General features: G+C 42.0%; 1 protein-coding gene across 3 annotated transcripts in view; it reads right to left on the reverse strand.

Moving 5' to 3' along the window:
- The window catches only part of agrn (agrin), a 241,438-nt gene that overhangs the window by 12,064 nt on the left and 206,212 nt on the right, over positions 1–23,162 (reverse strand). For 2 of the 3 annotated variants that reach the window (XM_029505946.1, XM_029505945.1), the window contains exons 21-33: positions 20,371–20,485; positions 17,340–17,459; positions 16,755–17,144; positions 14,780–14,972; positions 12,660–12,875; positions 11,812–12,041; positions 10,202–10,336; positions 7,635–7,725; positions 7,148–7,312; positions 6,954–7,065; positions 2,675–2,791; positions 1,209–1,392; positions 296–383 (exon numbers count right to left, since the gene is read on the reverse strand). In XM_029505946.1, the coding sequence (XP_029361806.1) occupies positions 296–383; positions 1,209–1,392; positions 2,675–2,791; positions 6,954–7,065; positions 7,148–7,312; positions 7,635–7,725; positions 10,202–10,336; positions 11,812–12,041; positions 12,660–12,875; positions 14,780–14,972; positions 16,755–17,144; positions 17,340–17,459; positions 20,371–20,485 (2,156 nt within the window). The remainder of the gene's footprint in view (positions 1–295; positions 384–1,208; positions 1,393–2,674; positions 2,792–6,953; positions 7,066–7,147; positions 7,313–7,634; positions 7,726–10,201; positions 10,337–11,811; positions 12,042–12,659; positions 12,876–14,779; positions 14,973–16,754; positions 17,145–17,339; positions 17,460–20,370; positions 20,486–23,162) is intronic. The other variant, XM_029505947.1, reaches the window with a different exon arrangement.

The raw sequence follows: 23,162 nt of genomic DNA on the forward strand, positions 1-23,162 counted from the left end.
TGAGAACAATCATTTACATATTCCGAACAGCACAAAAAGATTAACCATGCACGTGTGATTATTGTCCAGCTTCAGTGTGAGCTAAGCAGCAGAGGCGGGGGGGGGGACGGGACTATTAGGTAAGCGCCTAGTTCACCCTGAGGCCCTCACTCTGATGATATCATCAACATTGTCATCCCAGCTTACCGAGGGATGAGCTAGATAGACAGAGGGGTTATTTGGCTAATAGCTATTACAATGTGGATGTTAGATGGAGCTGACTAGATGAGGATGGCTCTCTTTTCCTCTTCCTTACCTCTTTGTTACAGCGTTGTGGTACTCAATGAACGTCCGTCCGTCAAAGGCGATGGCCTCTGTCTCTCCGGCAGACTTCTCGTAGATGGCTGTGAAGGAGGAGGGGGGAGTAGAGGGTGACGTCACACCAATCAATATATACTGGAATACAGAGGGTTCAGTTATCAGAGCCGAAGTCAATGGAGTGTGAGTAAATGGGGCTGGGAGCTCGTTGATGCGTTTGTAGTTTTATTTAGCGTCAGAGGGACGTCCTGCCACGTCAACAAGGTTAATGGCGAGGGCAGTGAGTGTGTGAGACAGATTGGGCCAGGGTGTGTGTGAATTGGCAGACTTACATGAAAATGACGAAAGGGATGTGCAACTCTTGTTCAAGAGTTCTTCATGAATATTCAAGTGTCACATTTCATCATTTTCATAAATGCCATGACTTGAAAATCCATAGGCAATATCCCCCATGTTAAGGAGAATAACATAACGAATATCAGGATAGAACAGAACAGAAACAAAAGCTGTATAAGTAGAGAAAAATAGAGTAGTAGTTCAATATCCATTGGAGCGAGCTAAGCTGTGTTACATAAAGCATCACTGATTTCAGTCCCACTCATGCAATGCTTTGAAAGCATCAGAATTGCCACCAGGTATCCTTTTAGAGTAAAACCAAATAATGCTGGATGAGAAAATAGAACAATGCATACAGTTGCAATGACTAATTGCAATTGCACACAGCCATTATACTGTGATCTGAAGCCAGCAATTGCTGTTAGCCACTGGCTGGCACACAGGCCTTTCATACCGCTCCATACAAAGCCACTGGAAGAGACAAATGTGTTCATCAAGAAGCGTATGTCGAGCGCTGACCTGCAGTGGGATAAAGACAAATGTGCAGGCATGCTGAATATGACAGTGATACTCACTGTTCTGACAGTGTCCCCCCGAGAAACCGTTGAGACAAACACACTCGTAGGTGTCCAGCTGGGGGTTGCAGAGTCCCCCATTGTGGCAGGGGTCCTGAGAACATGGGTGGTCCTGGAACATGGCTACATTGCTTGAACGCAGGGCGTGATCCTCTTTGAGGATGGGTGTGCCGATCAGAACGATCTGGGAACAGAAAGGATTTTGTTCTGACCTCGGTTCTGAAGACATTATACATTTCTGCTCTGTTCTGCATAAGTTTTACCATTAGTGAATATGTCACCTAACCAAGATGGTGTCAACGATTAGCTCAACTTAGGTCTAGAAAGAACACATTTATGCATGCAGGCAATGCTTTTTGAGACACTCACTAAAAGGGCAAAAAGGGCCTAACAGAAAATGGACTGTGGATTTGAAACAGCCCCATATTCAGATTCAAATGTTGCTAAATACTGATCTGAGTGCAAAGATAAAATAAATTAGTCCAATGGAATAAACAAAACCTGTCTTCCATGTCAGTCAACTGAAAGTCCCCAGAAAATGTGTTCAAACCTCTTATTTTAAAATGTCAATTTTCTTACATCAGCCTATTAATCAGGCCAGCATCTGATCACATGATCCACAAAGCCCTGTAACATTTGTTTGTGCAGTCTTCTTTAATTGTTTTTGACCCTGTGATTCATGTACTGGTTTTCCATGACTTACCTCATTGCTTTTTGCTGTCAGATTTATGTGATCTTTTTCTCTCCTTAGCACATCACTTGAATTTTATCAGTAGTTACCTATTTGGGTTGTTGTCTTCGAGTCCTGGGGCTTATTTTTTTTACTCCTGACTGATCTTTAAAGCTTATTATCACAACACACTTGGAAAAATCTGTAGTTTTCAATGTAACATCTTTACATGAATGTCATTTACACGAAAATGCCTGAGAAATTAGGTGTTGACACAACACACACATTAGGCAGCACACCAGACTGACAGTGCACACCGTCTTCCTGATAATTAGCTATTCCCTACAGGCTGCATAAGACAAACGCCACATTTAGCTTTTGATTAGCTCGAAACTGTCAAGGGAAAGTTTGCCGAAGAGTACTAATGACAAGTTTGTGCAAAGAGAAACATCTTGCCTTTGTTCTACTGGGTTATTTTTGGCACTCAGAAATGAGCTTTCACTGGAGAATGGAGGGAAAAAAACAAAACTGGAGGGCTGTCAGGGAAAGATCTGAGAATAGTGAAATGGAGGGACATCAAAAATGTGCATTCTATTATTAGTTCATGCTAATCCAAATGAGCAGCACCACTGCCCATCACAGTGTGATCTTATAATGGAAAATTATTACAGCTGCACAGGCGATAACTTAGGGTTTGAATTTGATACGGAGTCATTAAAATAACACACTGTACATTAGTTAAATCCATGACTGAAGCAAATAACATAGTAACCCACGAAGGCTTGTAAACATTTACCTTTTGGATTGTTCCCTTGAAGCCATCTGTGAGCGCAGCAACTCGTGCTAGTCGGCTGTAATCAGGCGCTCCGCCAACGAAAAGAGATTCTTTCAGGTTAAGATCTACATGGAGATTCTGATCAGAGACATGGACACAAAGAGGTTTTGATTGGTAAGCTGGAGCTGTGCAAGCTTTCTCTTAAAATAATAATAATAAAAAAAAAAATCAGATACAAAACACCATTTCATTTATTCTAAAATAAGTTCTTTCCAGACATATACACTTTCAGTCAAACGTTACGACACACATGGGAAAGTGTGTCCAAACTTTTGACTGAAAGTGGATAAAGTCACATTAAAAGAAAAAAGGATCCATCCATATTGCAGCCAGCAGATGCTTTTACTACACTTCTTGGCCTTCTTTCCATGTCAGTACACTTGATACATTACACCATAATTGAGTCTATGTCTCTTGAAAAGAGTGGTCAATTATCCTCTATCTGTCCTCTGTCTGTGGAACATAAAATGAGACTACAATGGGAAATCAGGGGCCGACTGGACTTGAGATATGGATGCTTCTTTATGGACATTCCTAATGAATGGCTGATTATAGGCACCAAACAGTTGAGTGTGGAGACACAATAATTGCAATTAATTTGTGCAACAGACGACGATGAAATTCGATTCTCTTCAGCAAACCTTTGGGACAATTGCTGCGTATTAGCAAGGTGCCACTTCCTCCTTTTGAATGGATGAGCTGGCCCACTTCAGAAGGAAGGAATTAATGATCTTTGTTTTATGTAGGGCAGTAATTGCCAGAGGGCTAAAGTGGAGTTAATTGTTGGAAAAATGATGGAAGGAGCCAAATAAACAGACTTTGTGCAGGCTAACTGGCACCGGCTGAAGCCCCTGGTCTGTGTTACAGCACCTTGAACTGCTTCCAAGAGAGATAGGGTGGGGACCCTGGTCAAAGCTGCTGGACACAGCTATGGTGCCTCCAGGCTAAGCCAAAAGTTGTCACTGATTGGTGGGCAGAGTTAAACACCTACGGCTCTTTATGTAGACCTCAGTGCTCAGCAGCATTCACTTGCTCTACAGATGCATACTGAACTCCATGTCTGTTTTTTAGATCTTGGTGGAAACCGTCATGGTGTCATAGAGCACTCTACCTATATGCAGTTACTTTTTCTACAACTCTAAAGCGAGATGTCATGCAATGAAATGGTACATGAAGTTCAGACCTAAAGGTAATCATCTCCACCTGGCGAGAGGAGACAGCTGGATCTGTAAAATGATTTTTCCTCTACAATGTTCAGTGAGTTCTGTTGTGTTATGGGCAAGTGAGTGGGTAAAAGAGTGAGCGTCTTTATGATATTATGGAGCATCAATCCTGTTTGAAAACGAGGCGAGAGCAGATGACAAAAAGAACAGCTCAGCTTGGCTTGGCACCTCACCGTCTCCTACGGTGTGCTTCTTCCCCTTCGTTCGCCTCCCGCTTCACTCTCACTTTTTCCCACAGCCACGTGGCACTGCCGTGATATCTCAGCCCACACCGCACTAATGAACACGCTTCTTTGTTGCTAAAAACAATGGCTGTCACAACGATGACTGCCTCCTTTCCTTCTTCCCTCCCACCTTCCCACCCCCCTTCCACCCCCACAGCAGATGGACCGAGGTGAAAGCCAAACCGTGTTCTTTAAGAGCATCACTACTTCGATTCTCTGTGTGTGTGTGTCTGTGTATGGGCTTATGAAATGGCAAAGTTTTTCTACAGAACTGGCACCTTTATGGCTGTGTGCCTGCTCTGCAAAAGCACCTTTTTTCTGTGCTCTTGTGTCAGGAGAGAAATGGGGGTGAGAGGACAAAGTGAACGACTCAAATGAAATATGGGATAAGGTGTGACTGGCGCTTGTCTCATTACCTTGCGTGATTTCTTATTTCCAGACAGCACATCATAGAGAAGGAAAGAAAATAGGGAGGAAGAGAGTTATTAGGGGATGACTAGTAGGTGGCTGTGCAGAGAAAGGCATGCAGAGCTACAGGAGGCAAAAGTGCAAAAGCCCATGAAGCACACATCAACCCACAAACACACATGCATACACACCAGGCACAATCTCTGAGAGCATATAACAAAGCTGCTGTGTGGAACGGGCAAGTGAGAGAAGTACATTAAATAATAATACAATGAATGTGAAGAATTCAGTTTTCTGCACATGCAGCTTCGGTACAATTCGCTGTAGCAGGGTTCTGCATCTCTGCTCTGTGGCCGATACGATGCGTACCTCCATACGCTGCCGTTACATCAGTAATACCTAAGAAGCAACTACCGACCTGAAACAGTCCAGTTCACAGCTCGATCGTGCTGCATTCGGATTTAACACAATTGGACTCAGCAAAATACGATCTGATGCAGTCCAAACGAAGTAGAGAAATGATGCAATGCAATTTGACTGTAATTATTTCTTGATGCACTCCTTCCAAAACTACAAAGTGTGCAGGATGCAGTTTCTAAAATATAAATGATGAAAAATAAATTAACCTTTCACAAAGGGGTCCGATGGCTTCAAGATAGGAAACATTTTTGAGGTGTTCTTAGCATTCACATGCTGCTCTAAACAAACACCCCTCTCATTGTCACATTCACAACAGTTAGGACAGTAAAATGCCTCAGCTGTGGTGAGAATTTGAAAACAGATAACATACTCAATCAAAATTTAGCAATTTTGATTGCTAAATTTTGATTGAGTATGTTTGATTTCCAAACTGCAACTGCTCTACTTCCACCGCCCTCACTACATACATGGTTATGGTGCCACGCCCCTTACACGGCATCATTTGGTCCCTTGCACAACGTGGAACACATGGTCCAAATGATCAAATTATTGGGTTGGTAATATTTAAACAGATGAATGGTTTGGACTTCACTGATGCAAAGACATAGATGCTACTGGATTTAATTCACAAGCTGAAACTATTCATGGTTAAACTTCCCATCCAAACACTGGACCCATAGACTCACAAAGCTCTGCCTTAAACTTCAAGGATGAACAACTGTAGATTGTGCTATTTAAGCCAACCTCATTTCCAGACTTTTGACACTTGTTGAAAGGTGGAGTAAACTTTTTTAATTTCTTCTATGTGTACTTATGTGCATTTCAAAGTATGTACTCTATTGTGCCGGCAGCTCAAGCAGGCTTTTCACATGATGAACACTAACAGCATGCAATGTGTATGGATACATGCGACTGCCCTCGATATCACACAGGGCTTTTCTGAGCAAAGCTCCCTCCTCGTTCTAAAAGCAGGAGCAGGACAGAATTAGCTGACAGCCGTACTCAATCAGGGTCTATGCATTGAGTCCCATAACTAGTCTTGGCTCATCCCTTGCGTCCTGTGCCTTGCCCCCATCCCCTCACCCATATTTGGTTTTGCTCTGCTCTTCTCTTTAATAAGATTTTCTGTCTGTGTTGCTGGAGTAGAACACAATTACTGTTTGGACAATAGAAGAAAATGGGGGAAGGACAGAGCATTGAGAGGGAAAAAAAAGAGTAGACGAGCATTGTGTCTTCAAGGAGGATTATGGAGTTGACAGAGTGCATGTACACAATCATAAATTTCACTGTTTGATATAATTGGATGTCTTTCAGGCTTATCAAAGTATTGGATCACCTTCATTTAGAACCATGTACGGGTTTTATTGGACTAGACGTGGGCCTGAAGAGTTTCATTACTCTATTCTTGCTGCTGTTATCTCTATCTGTCTCTCCAGACACCACCTCAAAGGCTCAATTTATAAGTGTATATTATCAATAAAAACTACTTTTCCTTTCTGTACGCAACACAGAATTTTATCTCCAGGTTGTTGGTTGGAAGCTTTTTTTTTTTTTTTTTTTTTTTTTTTGGACTTTCCAAATAAAGACAGCTCAAACTGGCCCTCTCCCTCATGCCTTGACGGCTGTCGGGAAATAGTGGCATATTTCCACCAAATCAAGCAGGCAAAACCGCATGTTGTGAAGCGGTGGAGAAATCTCTGAAAAGAAGCGGTTTGCAGAGCCCGAAGCGTCAAAGCTGAACCCCTTTAATAAGGTGAAAAGGGAGCACTAGCGTCTGAGGTTGCAGCGACGGCACGATAAGAGCACGCAAATGATGAAACAAATACAAATACATACATCGCAAGCAAGCCTAAGCACCGCAGCATTGGCCAATCAATCCTTCACACACACACACACACACACACACACACAACCCACATAACCCACACAAAACCCAAATAAGCTTGTCAGCTTGCTCTTTCTTACCGGTGCCTCCCCTCGAACAGGGTTCTTCTTGTTCACCATGATCTCTCCTTTGCGGTTGGAACGCTCCAAGTTGATCGTGTTCCACACATTCAGCTGGATCGGCTCTTTACTCCTGCACCGCAAACCACCATTTCAATACAGCTGCAGTGTAAGGGGTTCATTTTGATCTTCCCTCATTGATTAGATGTGCTGACCTGATGGTAGCGGGACCCTTGCCCAGGTCATAGCGGAACTCCAGGATCCCATTGTTGAGAGACAAAGAGATGAAGTCTCCTTTTCCATCTGATTTTTGGCCATTGTAAAAGATCAGACCGTTGGAGTCGTTGGCCTTGAGGACGACTGTCATACTGAGCTTTTGACTGCAGCAACAGCAAAATGGAGTCAGAGTTACACACGCACCCACAATAAAACAAAGGATACCCATATGCTTGCTTTTGGTGCACTGTCGCTCTCTAAATATGGCAATTGGGTAGAGATACTATATATTTAAAATACTAAGACCTAGATAAGGGGCTATTTGCATTACCTTCATTGCCAATTCAGTTCAGGCTTACAGAGGGGATGCTACTTTGGGTACAGGACCAGCTCTACGAAAACTGCACGATGTCCGGTGTTTGTTAATGCATTCTGCACAAGACTTGACTGTGTGACTTTCATGCAGATGTGAGATGTGGGACTTACCGCAGATCATGCCCATAGAGGTGGAGCCCCTTCAGCTCCAGGTAAGAGTCTCCGTTAAATAATGGCATATAAGCTCCTCTCCTCTGTGCCACTGGAAAAAAACAAAACAAAGAGAATGTATTCATCCTCAGGTCTCGTTTTTGTTGCTGACAGAATTGAAATTCAGGATAGTCATTACATCTGTGAGGGACCTGTCAGCATTATGGAAAAATATGGATTTGTGTTTTCATATCCATTGGGATTAAGTCTTCCTCTTGACAGTCACAACGCAAAAAAAAAAAAAAAACAACCCAAACCTCAAACCAAACTCAAAAGCCCTTACGCCAGAATGATTACACAGCCAGCCACAGTTTAACAAAGGACCTTTGGGGACATGTAGAGTTTAACACCCCTGACAGGACTCATGAAATAATGCTCCCATTATATTTTGGCAGGCCTTTCAACAAATTTTAGTCATTATTATACAGTTCCACGTATGGCTGTCCCGTTTCTGGCTGTCTGGAGTGATTAGGACAGGCACCGTGCCAACCCTCTAACAAGTGGCTTGACATTAAAAATCATTCAAGTGTCAGCCAGGAATAGATTGTGTTTATGGCGTTGTTTGCAGAAACGACCATCATTCAGAGGCATTTGCAGCGCTCACCGCCGACACACACGTATAAACACACAAACTGACACACATACCTATGTAGACAGCAATAAAGCTTTCATTTGTAATTGGCTGGGATTAGCTGAGTTGTGAAAGGATAGAGAAGGCAGACATAGATGAGAAAGCTAATTAGCTATTGTGCAGAAGACTGCTAATGATGATGGCACGCAGACGTGGAGGAGGAGAGTGAAAAATATTCCTGAACACACAACGAGGAACGGCGCAATCAGAGTAGCAGAGTTTCTGAGAAAGTAGCTTTTCTACAGAGGTCTTTATCAGTTTCACCCTGTGCTCAAAATAAAAGCGTGCTAGTAAATAACTCACCAGAGGAACAAGTGTTTGAAACAGTGTGACCAGGAAAGCTTGTGACCTATAAAGGTCCCGGAAGAGATACTTAGAGCTGTTGAATCTATTGCTGGGCTCAATGGTAAACTCTGAGTTCATTCTGCTTATATTTGAGCAAATTTACACTGATTATAAAACACATTACAATGAAACTAAATTAGCTAAAACAATAATGAACGACAACAATTTGCATTTAGGTTATTAAAAATGTTGTAGCTGCATTCAGTGCTACTGCTCCTACCAATTATGAACAGGCTCTTTAAGAGTTGCTTGAGCTGTAAATCATAAACACACACACAAACACACATTGTTGAATGTAAAACACCGCTGAAATTCAAACTTTCCCCCTGCAGTTTGTTTTTCAAGGACTGCCTAAGTCCAAGGGATTTAGCTTTAATCACTAAATTGTTATGATTTACACTATCACAGGGTAAAAGCACTGAGAAAAGTAGGCCATTCAATACTATTCGAAAACCATTGAGAAAAGTCCTTGATGCTGAATATTATAGCGGTGAGCTGCACTGATGAACCCTGGCGGAATTGAAATAGAAACCGCAGTTCAAGTGAACACGCTGCACTTTTCATTACGACCAATTCAACTTCATGCCCCTGATTGAGTGGGTTCTGAAATACCTGACGTTTTAACTGTTGACAGCGCAGCCGCCTGGCTGCCACCCTATCTCCGAGCTCCGGTCTGTGTCTGACACCCCGGCTGACTGATGCCCTCATTAATCACACCACAGGACTAATGCAATTAGTCATTGATTCCTGTAAAATAGCCTTCTGGATTGGGATAGAACGCTCTCGCTGACACAGCATTGATTTTGGTACACCTCAGTTTGCTTTAATTACCAACTAACTGGGACTCGGGGCCAGTAGGAGGCCAGCTCCTCCTGGTTTTCCAGGAGTCCCACAGACACAAAAGGTGCACGTTTGTCTTTAATCATGAATGGGCATAATATATATTCTCTTTCATTCAAAGTTATAGTAGTCAACTTCTGCAAACATTCATGACAATATCTAAGACAGGAAGGGAAAGAAACATGGGTAAGCTTCAGAATGTGATGCGCCTAATGATGGACTTCAAAAGCAGCTGAGCCGTGCTTTGGTCTTCTCCCCAGCTGTGGCCCAGTTCTGCGATGTTTCTAGCTTAGCAGCAACAACCATGTTTGAACGCAACACCTGTGGGCGGATAGGCAGGGGGAGAAGCAGGAGCGGAAGGCTGAAGCCTTGCTGGTGCTCACCCGTTAAAAAGCATAGCTGAGTTGTTGTGGCAAATGGCCCGACAAGGCTAATCAGCTGTTACTTTAGCATGCAACTCACCGGTAACCCCCCCTACCCCCACCCCCAAAGGCCCAACTCCCCCTTTCGCTTTGTGTGTTTGGTCTCCATCTTTGATCGAACACGGATGGGAACATCAAGTAGTGGAAAGACAAATAGAGAAAGGGAGGCTAAAGGCAAGAAGGTAGAACTCCAGCTGACTCCAGACCGAAATACTGGTGCTTCTCTAAAAACAAGTGGAAGAACAACTGAGCACAAAGTAACAGATGATACAGCAGAATATACATATTACCTCTCTCGCAGTGCTTCCCTTCGCGTCCCATGGGACACTCGCATTTGTAGCCTCCCTCAGGTAGCACCTGGCACTGGGAGGATGGATGGCACATGTTGGGGTCGCATGGATCATGAACATCAGCACAAGTTGGCCCTGGACACACAAAGAAAAAACACTGAGTGAACCCTTTATGAAACTTACACCAAATGTTTTCAACCACTTCTGAGGGGACAAAAAAAAAAGGGGGAAAAAGGTGTGTGTGGGGGGGGGGGGGGGTGTATGAGGATCTCCTCTCTCATAGAGGTCATCTTCTAATAGGATTTGAAAATATTACACACCCAGATTAAACAGCAGAGCGCTTCCCTGCCATGAGGCCATGTTTCTGGGCCAATACTGACTGTGGGAAAGGCTCTTGAGCGTCTGGTGGATGATGGTTTTGCCCTCTGCCACAGGCCATCTGAATTCACTTGTCATTACTTTAGCAGTCAGGGCCTGTGGTGAGGAGAGTGCTTTAATGAACCCCATCCACGCTGAGCCAGCAGGGCTGCCCCATTTTTTCCTTGCTCACGCTTTTGGAATCTGTCTTTTATCCTCCGCTGTCTGCTCTCACTTTTTCTCCACTACATCTCTCTTTTTTTTCTAATATCACTTCCTCTTCTCCCATCTTCTCAACTGTAATACTCTCTCACCTTCCCCATTTTCCATTCATCCCCCCCCCCCCAACTACTACTCCACCGATTTATTCTCATCTGTCTTTCCGTGATCTGTTTCAGGTCCCGGCAATCTTGGCCACTTTCTAAATTGACAGGATGACAAAATTAACTTGAATGTGTGTCCACAGGCAATGGTCCAAATCTCATTATCACTATCCATTTGCCAACACAACTTTGATCACAGCAATTCTTCTTCATAGTCGAGCGTTATTTTTACTTCTGCTCAGGCTGTTCAATAACAACAAAACATAAAAGCACCACCTATATGAAAGGAGATAATAATGCACAAAAATGCTTCACCGATCCGTGTTCTAACTTCAAGGAAAATTGCTCTTTTAGGGAAAATTATCCCCTAACAGCTGTGACGCCCCCACATCAATATAAAATCTTCTCAGATACAAGCATAAAAGTTAACTCTCACAATTAATTTGGAGGGGCAACGCTTGGATAGACGCTGATTTTGTCTGGTCTTTGCCGTTTTTTTCTCAGAGGTACTTGCTAGTTGGCATCAGATGAGGAATAAAAAGAAGAGGTTGGGTTTGGGAATCAGAGACAGGCCAAAGGCCAGTCACTAAGTGATTTTATTTAAAGCCCCCATTAGCTCTCTCATTTCTGCACTGAGAAATGATGGGATTGGTGTTTGTAAAATGTCTTCCAGCGCTCCTGCTGGGGCACAAGTTACATTGTCAATTTAGGCTGTCAAGCTTACTTAGGATTTGAGAGTAAGTCATGTCCACAATGAATCCCTATAGAGAATGCAAGGTATATATATTAACATATATATAACATATTCCCAAAAAAAAAAAACTAAACATGAATAAAACATTTTTACTGATTTCCCTGCACACACACACCCTGGATGGAATTTGTCAAAATTGGTGAAATCCCAGCATGATGCCAAAAAATATATCTCACCCCAGAACCCTTTGCTGCACTTGCAGTGGAACATCTCAGCCTCCTTGACCTGACATGCAGCGCCGTTCTTACAGGGATTCGGCAGGCATGGGTTATTGCCACATTCACCCACTCCGCTGCCATACAGACTGTCGCCCCCGTTCTCCTGCAAGTTGAGCACCCGGTTGTTGACATCCAACAAGCGGATGCAGCCCACCAGACCTGAGGCAACCGCCGTCCTTTCTATTACACTTAAAATGAAAGGAGAAAAGCATTTAACACATTTTAACTGGCACAGTTACAATTGAAGGTAGCACAGTGGTGAACTTCACCTGAACTAGCCTTCAGGAAAGTAAATCCTGTATGCTCCATATTACAGCTGAGCCTACAGGGTGCCTCACTGTATTAAAGTGAAGGATGAGGATGAAGAAATGATTCAATCTCTTCTCAGCTGGACTCATTTATATTCAAATGAATTAGTATTTGGTGAGATACACTTTTATTCAACAATTAGACAGTGAAATGCTGAAACATTATTGAGTAAGCAAGGCTGCATTACTGACCACACTCATAAACTCCATGTTACTTTGGGAACTTTAGTTCATGTTCCTTAACTGGTTTAGTTTCACGTAGAATCTTAGCATGAAATGATAAGCACAGGGAAGATAAATAACAAGAAGAAAATGTGACAAGGATAAGAATATGCAGTTGGGACCAAGCGGGTGCTGCTGGAAATTCATTGAATATTGTTTAACATTAAAAGTTTAATACTGAAATGTTTTTGGTGAACACAGGCCAGAGTAGATTGATTTTCTCGACTATTTATTTCCAGATATTTATCATATTGGTGTGAAAATGTGATGTCTTACTCATGCTTCATTTCTTCAGGCACTCCTCCGATGAAGAGGTCAGTGTCAAGGTTAAGGCCATCAGTGCCACGTGGACTCTCGCCCTCGATGTGCGGTTCGTTGTCCACGCTGAGCATGGCATTTCGCCGATTGCGAGTCACGACGAGCTGATGCCAACGCCCTTGATCAATTTGCACTTTGCTGGTCACTGTTCCTGTGCCCGAGCCCGTGTTGAACCTGAGAAGTTGGAGGTATACAGTAAAGTATGTAGATCATATCAAGTAACTTTATATGTGTACTTGAGATTGAGGTTATTATATAACCATGTTTGTTCTAATGGCCTCAGGAAGACTGCTCAGAGCAGCCATAGTTAAAAAAAAAAAAACTAAAATAAAATAAAATGTTTTTCACACTCACACTTTAATTCATCCTTTTATCTAATGGGATTTGTTGAGAGAAAGGCCATATCATCACAGAAAAGAGCTGCATATGTGCACCCACACATATGGTGGTATTAGCACAACCTGAGAGCAATTATCTGCCACAAATAATTAGTTCTTCTCCCCACGTCTTGGATTTGCAGAGCTGTGGGTGTAATCTCACAGCTGTATTTCTGGAATTGAGGCAGGGCTCCATTTGAAAGCGCAAGTGATTAATGATCTACGTTGCTATTGATTCGATTCTGAATAGAAAAATCTGATGTGGCCAGGTTGGGGGGTAACAAAGAGTGCTTTGAGGGGTCGGGGGGGAAACGGAGACCCACATGATAAAGAAGTACACAGTGTTTGAAATAATGGATGAAAAAGAGACACCATACAGGATCTTTAATTACTCCATTCACACTTCCTCCCAAGACAGTGTCTTTCCCAGAACAATCTTTTATTCATACAATTCTGCTGTCAGGAAAGAGCTGAATACTTATCTCTTCAGCAGGAGTCTGGCATGAAAATTGTCTAATATCAACAGATTGAACAGATGAAATTTTTGGTTGCTGTGGTTGTTAGTAGCTTAACTCAAAATGATAGTGTCCTTAAAAAAAAAGAAACAGCAACAAAAATGTTGAAATCCGACCACACATCTTCAGTGGCTCAGAAACCAATTTAATGTGGCCACCTAACACACTGAAAGTATAGACTTGTATTTAATACCTTGAATTTAATCCAAGATGACTGAATTTCTTTTGCTTCACGGGACATGTTGCTGTATAATCTAACTGTGACATTATTCACCATATTCATGTTCAAATCACAAAAGGACTTTTATTAGGTTGACTGACAAAGAAGATGGCGTCTTGCTGAGAGCCAGAGGTATTGCCAAGAGCTTTGTTAATTGTTGTACTTACAAGGCAAGAGACTATAATACACCACAGCAGTGCTATGGAGGGATGGGCCCAGCTCTGGCTAACTGGTTAGTGAGCTAATCTAAGAGTTAACGCTGGTGTTTATTTTCACCACTGGAGACAGTTCTTCTTGTTTAAGAAGTAAAACACAAGATATTAAACTATGAAAGTTTCCTCTTGATAGCTTTAACAGGTTTACAGGTGTTTACTACTGCTAATAATAAACAGATATTTGGGAACAGCGAATATGTAGTGCCTTTAAATATTTACCAAACAGGGGGATTCTTATCAGTCCTGGCTTGCAGCATCAAAATACTTCTATACATATTTTATGTTATTGCTGTCCATGCACAACAATTAGCCATTCATACACAGTAGGAGAGCATTGCTTCCATCTGTAAACAGACATCCAGCCTCAGTGCTGGGTGTCTGTCCATACATGAAATGCCCATTTTGGACCTCTTGAACATATTTCAATGCAAGAATTAGCACCATCTGTATTTGTGATGATCTTAACAGCTTATTTGCAGCCATGAACATGTTTATGGAAGATGGCTTCATAGCCTTAACCTGCAAATCTGTCAAAAACACTTCTGTTTCTTTATTTCTGGGCAGCGTGGTTTTCAAGATGTTTACTTCACTGTAATTATTTGCCTCATTATCTCTGGTGCTTTCTCTATTTGTTTTGTTCTTATCTATTTCCTCTCTCAGCGGCTGCTGCAACGATCCCGTTTCATCGCACTTTATCAAACAAAAGCAGCAGAACTAGCAGCTGATGAGGACGATGCCGCTCTCAACTCACCGGAGTTCCACCCTGCCATTCACCAGAGCCAGAGAGATGAAGTCCTTCTTGCCGTCTTGGCCATTGTAGAGCAGAATGCCGGTTATTTCGGATGCTCTGAACTCCATGGCGATGCGGACCGTGTGGTAGGCGCTCATGGTTTGGAAGGCCAAATAGGACTGGCCTCCAAATGACGGGATGAAGTACTTGATCACTGTGGGAGAATGATGACAAGCCAGTACATCCATTATTGTGCAAATTATGAAAGGATAATAGAAATTTAATGTACATGATTAAGGGTGAGCATTGATGGAAAGTCACTGGCTTTTGATGACAAATAAATAAGCCTTTCAATTGACTTATTTAAGGAAATTGCCACCGCCCGCCCAAAAAAAAAGCCTGATGAAATTCACAATCATAAAAAGGGCTGAGAGAGAGGAAGAGGACCCCCTTTTCTCCCTTTTTCAGGCCAGACACAATCACATACTCATGCATGCACATACCAGTGAAAGAAAGCTTTATGTCTTGTGTTTTTGCTTCTTGACAATTATGATTATTACTTTGCATTTTCTCCTTCCCTTCCCTTTCTCTCGCTCCATCAGTTTTTTTTTGTCCATCTCTTGAAGGAGAATTGCAACTGATTAGCTCCCTCTTCTCTTATGAGCTGAATGATCCTGGGGAGGCCTGTGTCTGTATTTGTGTGTGTGCGTGTAGTGAGTGTGTATGTGTATGTGTTTACTTAGCCACTCTAACTCAAATACACACACTGATTCTCACCAGCTAATCCCCATCAAAGCAATTAGTGTCAATTATCTTAAGATGCAGCTGCGTGAACTTACCACCGCCCCCCCTTCTCCACCGCTACCCGGAAAAAAAAATGTAAAACTAAAAAATGTAAAATCCCAAAGTAGGGTAAGCAGGAAGAAACAAAACTGATTTATGATTTCTTCTGTGGTGCTGATTGGATTCTGGGTTGCCGTTGGTGAACAGCTCGGCGGCTGGGGATTTCTGAGATGCTAGACCTGTCGGAATCATTCCAGATGAGCTTCAAGTGCAGCCACACTTTGCTGTCAAATTTCCTTTAGAAAAAATATCTCGTATATAAAAGATGTTTGTCCTGAGGTTAGTATTAAGTCGACCAAGTGACGCATCACCATGTGAAAGTCCTTACAGATTTTGCTACATTGCGCGTTCACTCTGTGCGCCTAAAATTATATCACTACTTACTGTAGAAAATTAGAAACTCAAAGCAAGCGATCTGATTGGTTCATAGGGAGTTGTATCATGAGTAACTACAATGGCTATGATGAATTACTTTTCACAGACGGTGCGAAAAAAACAACAAACAAATGGTGTTGCTAGCATTTATTTGACACCATTAGTAACCTAAGCTTTGAAACAACAGCAAAAAAAAAAAAAAAAAAGAGACTGTGGAAACGGCATGCGGAGGTAACGAGAGAGCAGGTGGACAAACTGAAATAGCTTGTTTGTTTGTTTATAGCAACTGCCATGTTGCATGTGCAGGCATGACCTCCTTTTTCATATTTATTAAAAAAATGTATAAGAATGAAAAAAAAAATGTTTCTATTATTACTTCGTAACCGTTCTAGAAAAGCACAGGAGAGGCCTATTTTTCAATACAATATTTTTCTATTCGATTTTTGTATTAAAATAAAGTGCTTCTGCTGCTTCATAAATATATCAAAGCACTTGAGGATATGGTTAAGAGTAATTATAGAACAGCTAAAAGGCATGCTTAGCACAACGCAAAGTAGTGTGCTTAAAACCCTCTTAGCTGCTGCATAATCAGTGTTAAAGACAGGCTGTGGCTTATTTGAAATTGTTAATTCCAACTGAACCAAATTACAGGGGAAGACTGCTCATTTTATGAGATGAGCTTGAAAATAAAGTTCTCGATTTAACTTGAACCTATTTTTTGATTTCAGATAAACACACATGTTGCAGGTGAATCAGTAACTGAAAACAGTCCGCTCACCCTTCTCACACACGGATCCTCCTCGCCCGGCCGGACACTTGCAGCTGAAGTCGTTACTGTCATCCTCGCAGGTGCCGCCGTGGAGGCAGGGGTGGGAGTCACATGGCCTCTGGACTTTGGGAGGAACATTCCCCCTGACATGGGTGATGGTGGTGGTGGGAGGAAGCTCAGTTGTGCTGAGGGCTGCCGTGGTGATGGTGCGGAGCGGCGTTGTAGCTGGTGCTGAGGTTGTGGTGGTGCGTCTGCTGCTGGTCGGCCTGCGGGTGGGGCGACGGGTGACGTAGGGGGTGGTTGTCAGTGGAGGCCTCGTGGTGGTGGTCGTGGGAGCGGCTGTGGTGACGGATGCTGTGGTGGTGGTAGTGGTGGTGAAGAAAGGGACAGAGGACAGTCCTGTCAGCAGACCCAGAGAGAAACAATGGAAATAAGAAAAAGAAAAAAGATGTATGAAAGTGTGTTGAGCCTGCAGTCCTGAGACTTCCTATTCAAGACCTTTAAAACCTTTGATAAATCACCTCATGAATAACTTAAAATCCCTTTTCATTTCATTAATCCCTTCACACTCCTGGTAAATCCACACAGTATTACCATAATTGGTGAAGCGAATATTCTCGTCCTCTGGCTTCTTCACAGCGATGCTGGTCTCTTTGGAAGCCTTCAGCTGCTTTAGCAGGGCTCCTTCGATGTCCTCCACCGTATATCTTGTATCTACAATAAACAAGAGGTAAAACCAAAACCTCTGAGGAGCACTCCAAAGCAAATACAGGACTGGAACTTCTATAGTGATACAATGGATATATCATCAGTGTGTGTGACAGGTGGTGCGTCTCCAGAGACCACTTGTCCTCCACCCATCGCTTGTCTGGCTATGTTCCAGATGAATTGCTCTCATAACGCTGGCTGCAGATGTTCACTTTACTGGCCATGGAGGAGCGCTACTTAACGGCACCAGTCGCCCAATATGAAGGGTGTGAAGGGCACTAAACGACACTCATAAAAAAATAAAACAAGAGAATGGGAGCAGGTTGGGTTTTGTGTGATTTGTTGTATCAAAGGGAGTGACAGTTTGTGTGACAACTTTGCTACATCAATAATATGATTTAGTGTTGACATATAATACATGCAACAATTAGTATCAATAATGAAAAATTTCTGCTTTGTGAGCGTGCCAACTTGTCACAATTGAAAACACAGGCCTGTGATTACACCATCAGTGAGGTTTACTTCAAGAAACTAGCCGGTTCCACTGCAGGTATTTTTGGGGGCATGTTTCTTTCTTTCCCCTCCAAGCATCACAAATCATTCTGTCAACTTTTACAGCAGAGGCTATGTAGCAGCAAGTAATCTGAACGGCATTCTGGATAACATCTGCGCTCTAATGAATTTCAAATCTAAAAGAAAAAAACAAAAACAAAACAAAATAAAGCAAAAAACATATTATGATGTTTTTTTTTTTTTTTTAACATTGAGGAAATTTGTTGTTAACCAGGGATTAAGTAGGCATCTGGAAGAAAAGAAGTGAAAGCTTCAGTGCCTCAGAATATTATGAACCAAATTTAAGACTAATGAGTAATAACTCAGGCAACATATACGTGTACCAAGGTTACACAATCCTCTTACATTTGTTATTTCAACTTGCATCAAAACCTGAACAAAAAAAGGTCCTGATGACCTACCGGAGAGCCTGTCAGCCCCAGTGAATTTTAATTGTTTTTGTAACGACACTGAAATATAAATATAACTTAAATATTTTTTTATATATATTTTTATTATAAATATGATATATATGATAGATATCTACTTTATTTATCCTGAGGGAAATTCACTTACATGCATCACTCACACAACAGACAAACAATAAGACATGCTGCCTCACTTACACTCACACTACAACGTGCTTTTACTCCCCAACATGGCAAACCGCTTGTTTTTGTAGAGATTAGATGGTGAAAGGTTTACAAACACAGAACAGGCTCAACAATGGGGAACAATATTGAAATGTGTGTTGATACTTGTGGCACATGGGATATTGTGTATTGTTCTGTGTGCTGGTTACCAGCGCCAACTTAGCTTTATAGCTAGCTACACTAGCATAAGCTGAGTTAGCTAAAGTGCGGAGCCGCGACTCTAACTCACTAATTCTCACCTCCATTTTTGCCGTCATCCTGAATCTGTGACAAGAAGTACAATCATAAAAGGAGGCAGAGGAGGAACTGGACATGGAGCTACTCTAGGACTGGTGATATCAAGGTGAATAGAAGAGACAGCAACACGAGGTAATACACAGCACAACCAGCAGAGCCCGGACCTCCACAGGCCCCCAAAGTTTGAGACTGTGTTTATTGTGTCCATATAAAGTATGTTTTCTACAGATGAGAGACTGGACCAGACCAACCCTGTGGACCGGACCCCCCCCCCCGAGACTAGAGACTAGACCAGAGGTGTCCAAATCTGGTCCTGGATGTTTCCTGATTCAAATGAGTGACTCCTGATCAGACTTCAGCAGAGCTTGATGACGAGCTGATCATTTGAATCAGGTGTGTTGGAGCAGGAAACATCTAAAACATGCAGGAGCGTCCCTCCAGGACCAGAGCTGGAGACCTCTGGACCGGACCAAACCCCTCCAGGACCAGAGCTGGAGACCTCTGGTCCGGACCAAACCCCTCCAGGACCGGAGCTGGAGACCTCTGGACCGGACCAAACCACTCCAGGACCGGAGCTGGAGACCTCTGGTCCGGACCAAACCCCTCCAGGACCGGAGCTGGAGACCTCTGGTCCGGACCAAACCCCTCCAGGACCGGAGCTGGAGACCTCTGGACCGGACCAAACCCCTCCAGAGACTAGAGACCAGACTGGAACCCTCCACAGACCGGTTCTTGTCGGGCCTCTTTAACTGAAGGTATTTTTGAGCTATAAACTTGTCTGCAGCAGAACCATCAGTGTATCGTATAATGACAATAAAGCTACTTTCCTGTATTTACTGAGGTATTTGTTTTTTTATACTTTTACTTAGTAATATTTTGATGAAGCTACTTTTAGTTGTATTGAAGTAAGAGTTGACAAGGAGTATCTTTACCTCTACTCAAGTAGTGTGTACTGTGTCCACCTCTGAAAATTGTCGTAGTCATTTAAATTAAAGGTTTGTGGCTGTTGTATTATCTGCTGCTTAGGCAAATTTACATTCCAACTTCAGGATTAGTCCCAGTGGTTAACTGCAGGAATACTTTGGTTGCTGCCTTAAAGAATAAGCATTATGGCATATGTGGAGGAGGCCACAGAAACAAGAATTGTGTGATGGGTTATAAGTAAGCTTATTGAACTCCACACAAATTTATCTGGCGGAATAAAGAGTACAGGTTAGAAGTTGCCTTTCATTATAATTACAATTCAAGTTTCAAGAGTGAAAATTTTAAATGTCTCAAAATAGTTTTTTATCCCATTTTCATTTGAACTTGCTGTATCTTTATTAGATATCTTGCTTCAGATAGAAAAGAAGTGAAACAAAATTGCATCCAGGTGCATCTGGTATATTTTTATTTTGGCTTTTTATGACAGCAATATATGTAATATCCATTCAGATCTTTTACTAAATCCTCTCCTCCCTTCAAAGATATCTCACCTGGTTTGAAGTGAGCCTCCACAAAGGCCAGGATGGAGTTGCTTGGTGCCAGGTTGCGGACACGAACGCTCATAAAGTCTTTGCGAACCTGCGACTTCCTGAACAACTCATTGAGCTGAAGAAAGCAAGGGAGGAGAAAAGAGACAAGAGAGAAGAGATGATAAATGAGCTCTATACTACCACAGTAGTGAGTTCAGCGATAGAAGACTGTTCTCTGTCTCCAAGGAAGAAACACTGCCTTTGAAAATGGGGATCTAGAGAAGAAACTTATTGGGTGTGTGTGCACAAGGAAGCCAAGAAGAAGCTGCAACCATGGTATTAATTAAAGGAACAAGATTTTGAGGGAGCTAAGAGAAATGTTTCCCTGATGTTTTCATTCAGGTTTGCTGCTGATGACCCCATTGTGTGCATATTGTAACCGGGCAGGAGAGCTCCATTAGAGGTGAACAAAAACTTAAACAGAAATATTGATTACAGCAGTTCCAGTGCAGGCCCAGCAGGCAAACAGGTCCAATGTTTTGTCTAAAAATTGAACAATTTTCATGCTATGATTTAAGTTAAACTTTTACTCACTGCTACTCCCGCCCCCCAGGCATCAACAAAAGGAAAATCTAACTCTCTTTCCTGGTTAAACTCAAAGGGCCTAGTAATCCCAATTTACTGGAGCATCCTATTGGGTCCATTGTTCCCACTGTGTTCCACCACAATCCTCATCCCAATTTTTCCAAAGCCAGTGTTTGTTCACCAATGACATTTTCCAAATAGAATTATTCAAGAGACACATTCAGAAAGAACTGATTGGGGAAATGACTACAACGCTTTCAGCCAAAACCATCCCAGTGACCATGTTCTTAGTAGGAAGGTGAAAAAAGCTCATTCCCTGACAAATCAGTACGCTCAGTTCAACTGGAGGATCTGGTGTTAAAGATGATTTCCCCCAAGAATGGAATGCCTTTAATTTGTCATCTGGAGTGTGAAAGCAGACAAGTCAATTAAAAAATCCTGGTTTCAGAATGGCTTAGGTGGTCGTGGACAATTTAGAAAACTGGATCTTTTCCCCCTTTCTCTCACATCTACGTATTTATTTACTAATTCTAGAATATAGCTGCACTGCTGCAGCTTGATTATTTCAATGTGTGTAGGTGTGACTGCATAAACTATATATCTGAGTGGATTCTTTATGTGTGTATGTAATTTATGTGCTTATCGTGTTGGTTTGTGTGTCCATGTGTGCACATAAGCTGAATGGGGGTAGTTGCCGTCAAGTGGCACATCATGCTTCAGAGACAGGCTACCAGCGCTAACAAGTGAACACACATACACTCGCACACAAAAACCGCTGTGAGATAGCAGATTATGGAGATAGAGATACAGATTCAACAGCTGGCAAATGTGTACTGTGTATACAGACACACATGCACAGGCCCACATTTCATCAGAGTGAGGCGCGGCTTGGTAACGGCGACATTTGTTCAAAAGATCTGGACTCAACATAGAAAAGGGACAGAGGAGAGTGACTGTGATCACTGCAAAGGCTCTCTGCCTCCCTGGGACTCAGCTTGCTAATACCACGTCTTCGTGACCATCCAAACTGATGAGATCCAGAATTTATTCAAAAGAGTTGATTTTTCAAATATCTAACTTTAACTAATCTCATAAGATCGTGCTTTCTGTTACTTTTAAATGTTTAACAACCAACTGGTTAATTAGTCTTTGCAAGGAGTTATTAGTTTCTAGTAAGTAATTATTTTTTTAAAGTTAGTTTTCTTCTGGAAGCCTCACTTAACATCTACACTTATTTATTCTAAATATTGGATTTAGATAATTAAATTTAAATAAAAATGATGTTTAAATTCTTAATTAATCAGCAGCAAATGTGAAGAATTCTTATGCAATTCATGCAAGTGAGGAAAGATTACTGAATCATAAAGAATATAAATAACCATTGAACCACCATGGTGGAACATGGCCCTTTGCAGAGTCTTACTTTCTTCTGATCTACCTTCAAGAGTGAGAAGCTGGTATTTAATCCTTAGATCCTTTTCTAGAGATCATCCGATGTAACAGATGCCTACATTCAACCTTTATTAAAAATCAAGTATCAGTCAGGCTATATTGTCTCCACTGATATATGATATTTTATAAGGCTCTCCCAGCTGGTATCTAGCTCTTTTATGATGTTATTTTTCTATCAGATGTCTATAGAAAAGTCACTCCAGCCCGGCGCAGCAGAATATTCAGTAGCTTCGGGGTTTAAAAGCCTGCATAGAAACATTCCTGGAGGAGCCTGAATAATTTCATTAGTTTTGCTAGTTTTGTGTCTTGTGATTCTTTGAATGATGTTTCAGAAGCTTTTCTGCTCTTAAAAATAACAGTTTAGGGAAGGCAAAAAAATTTGCAGTGAGGCAATGCAATTACAACTGCACAATGGCCGCTGTGGGTACAAATTCAGTATTGAAAAAGCTTTTTGGACCTGTGAGGAAACCAGTGCCAGCTGAAAAAAAACAACATACATCATTTTATCAAAACATAAGAAAGCTTATTGTGAATATGCTAGCCAGATATTTCCTGTATACACATTTTATAATCTGATCGAAATTATGGCAATCAGGTCGACATTTGCCGAACTAAATCTGCAGGGCTGAAACTCAAAATGAAGAGCTGAAAGAGGCCAAAAGGAGATCATGGTAATCTTCATGGGAGCAGTAGCAGTAGGCAGACCTAAAATATAATAGCAGTGACAGCAACACCCATGAGGATATTAAAGGTGTTTTTGCTGCTGATGCGTTCAG

Source organism: Echeneis naucrates, chromosome 7, assembly GCF_900963305.1.
Source record: "Echeneis naucrates chromosome 7, fEcheNa1.1, whole genome shotgun sequence".
Lineage (NCBI taxonomy): Eukaryota > Metazoa > Chordata > Actinopteri > Carangiformes > Echeneidae > Echeneis > Echeneis naucrates.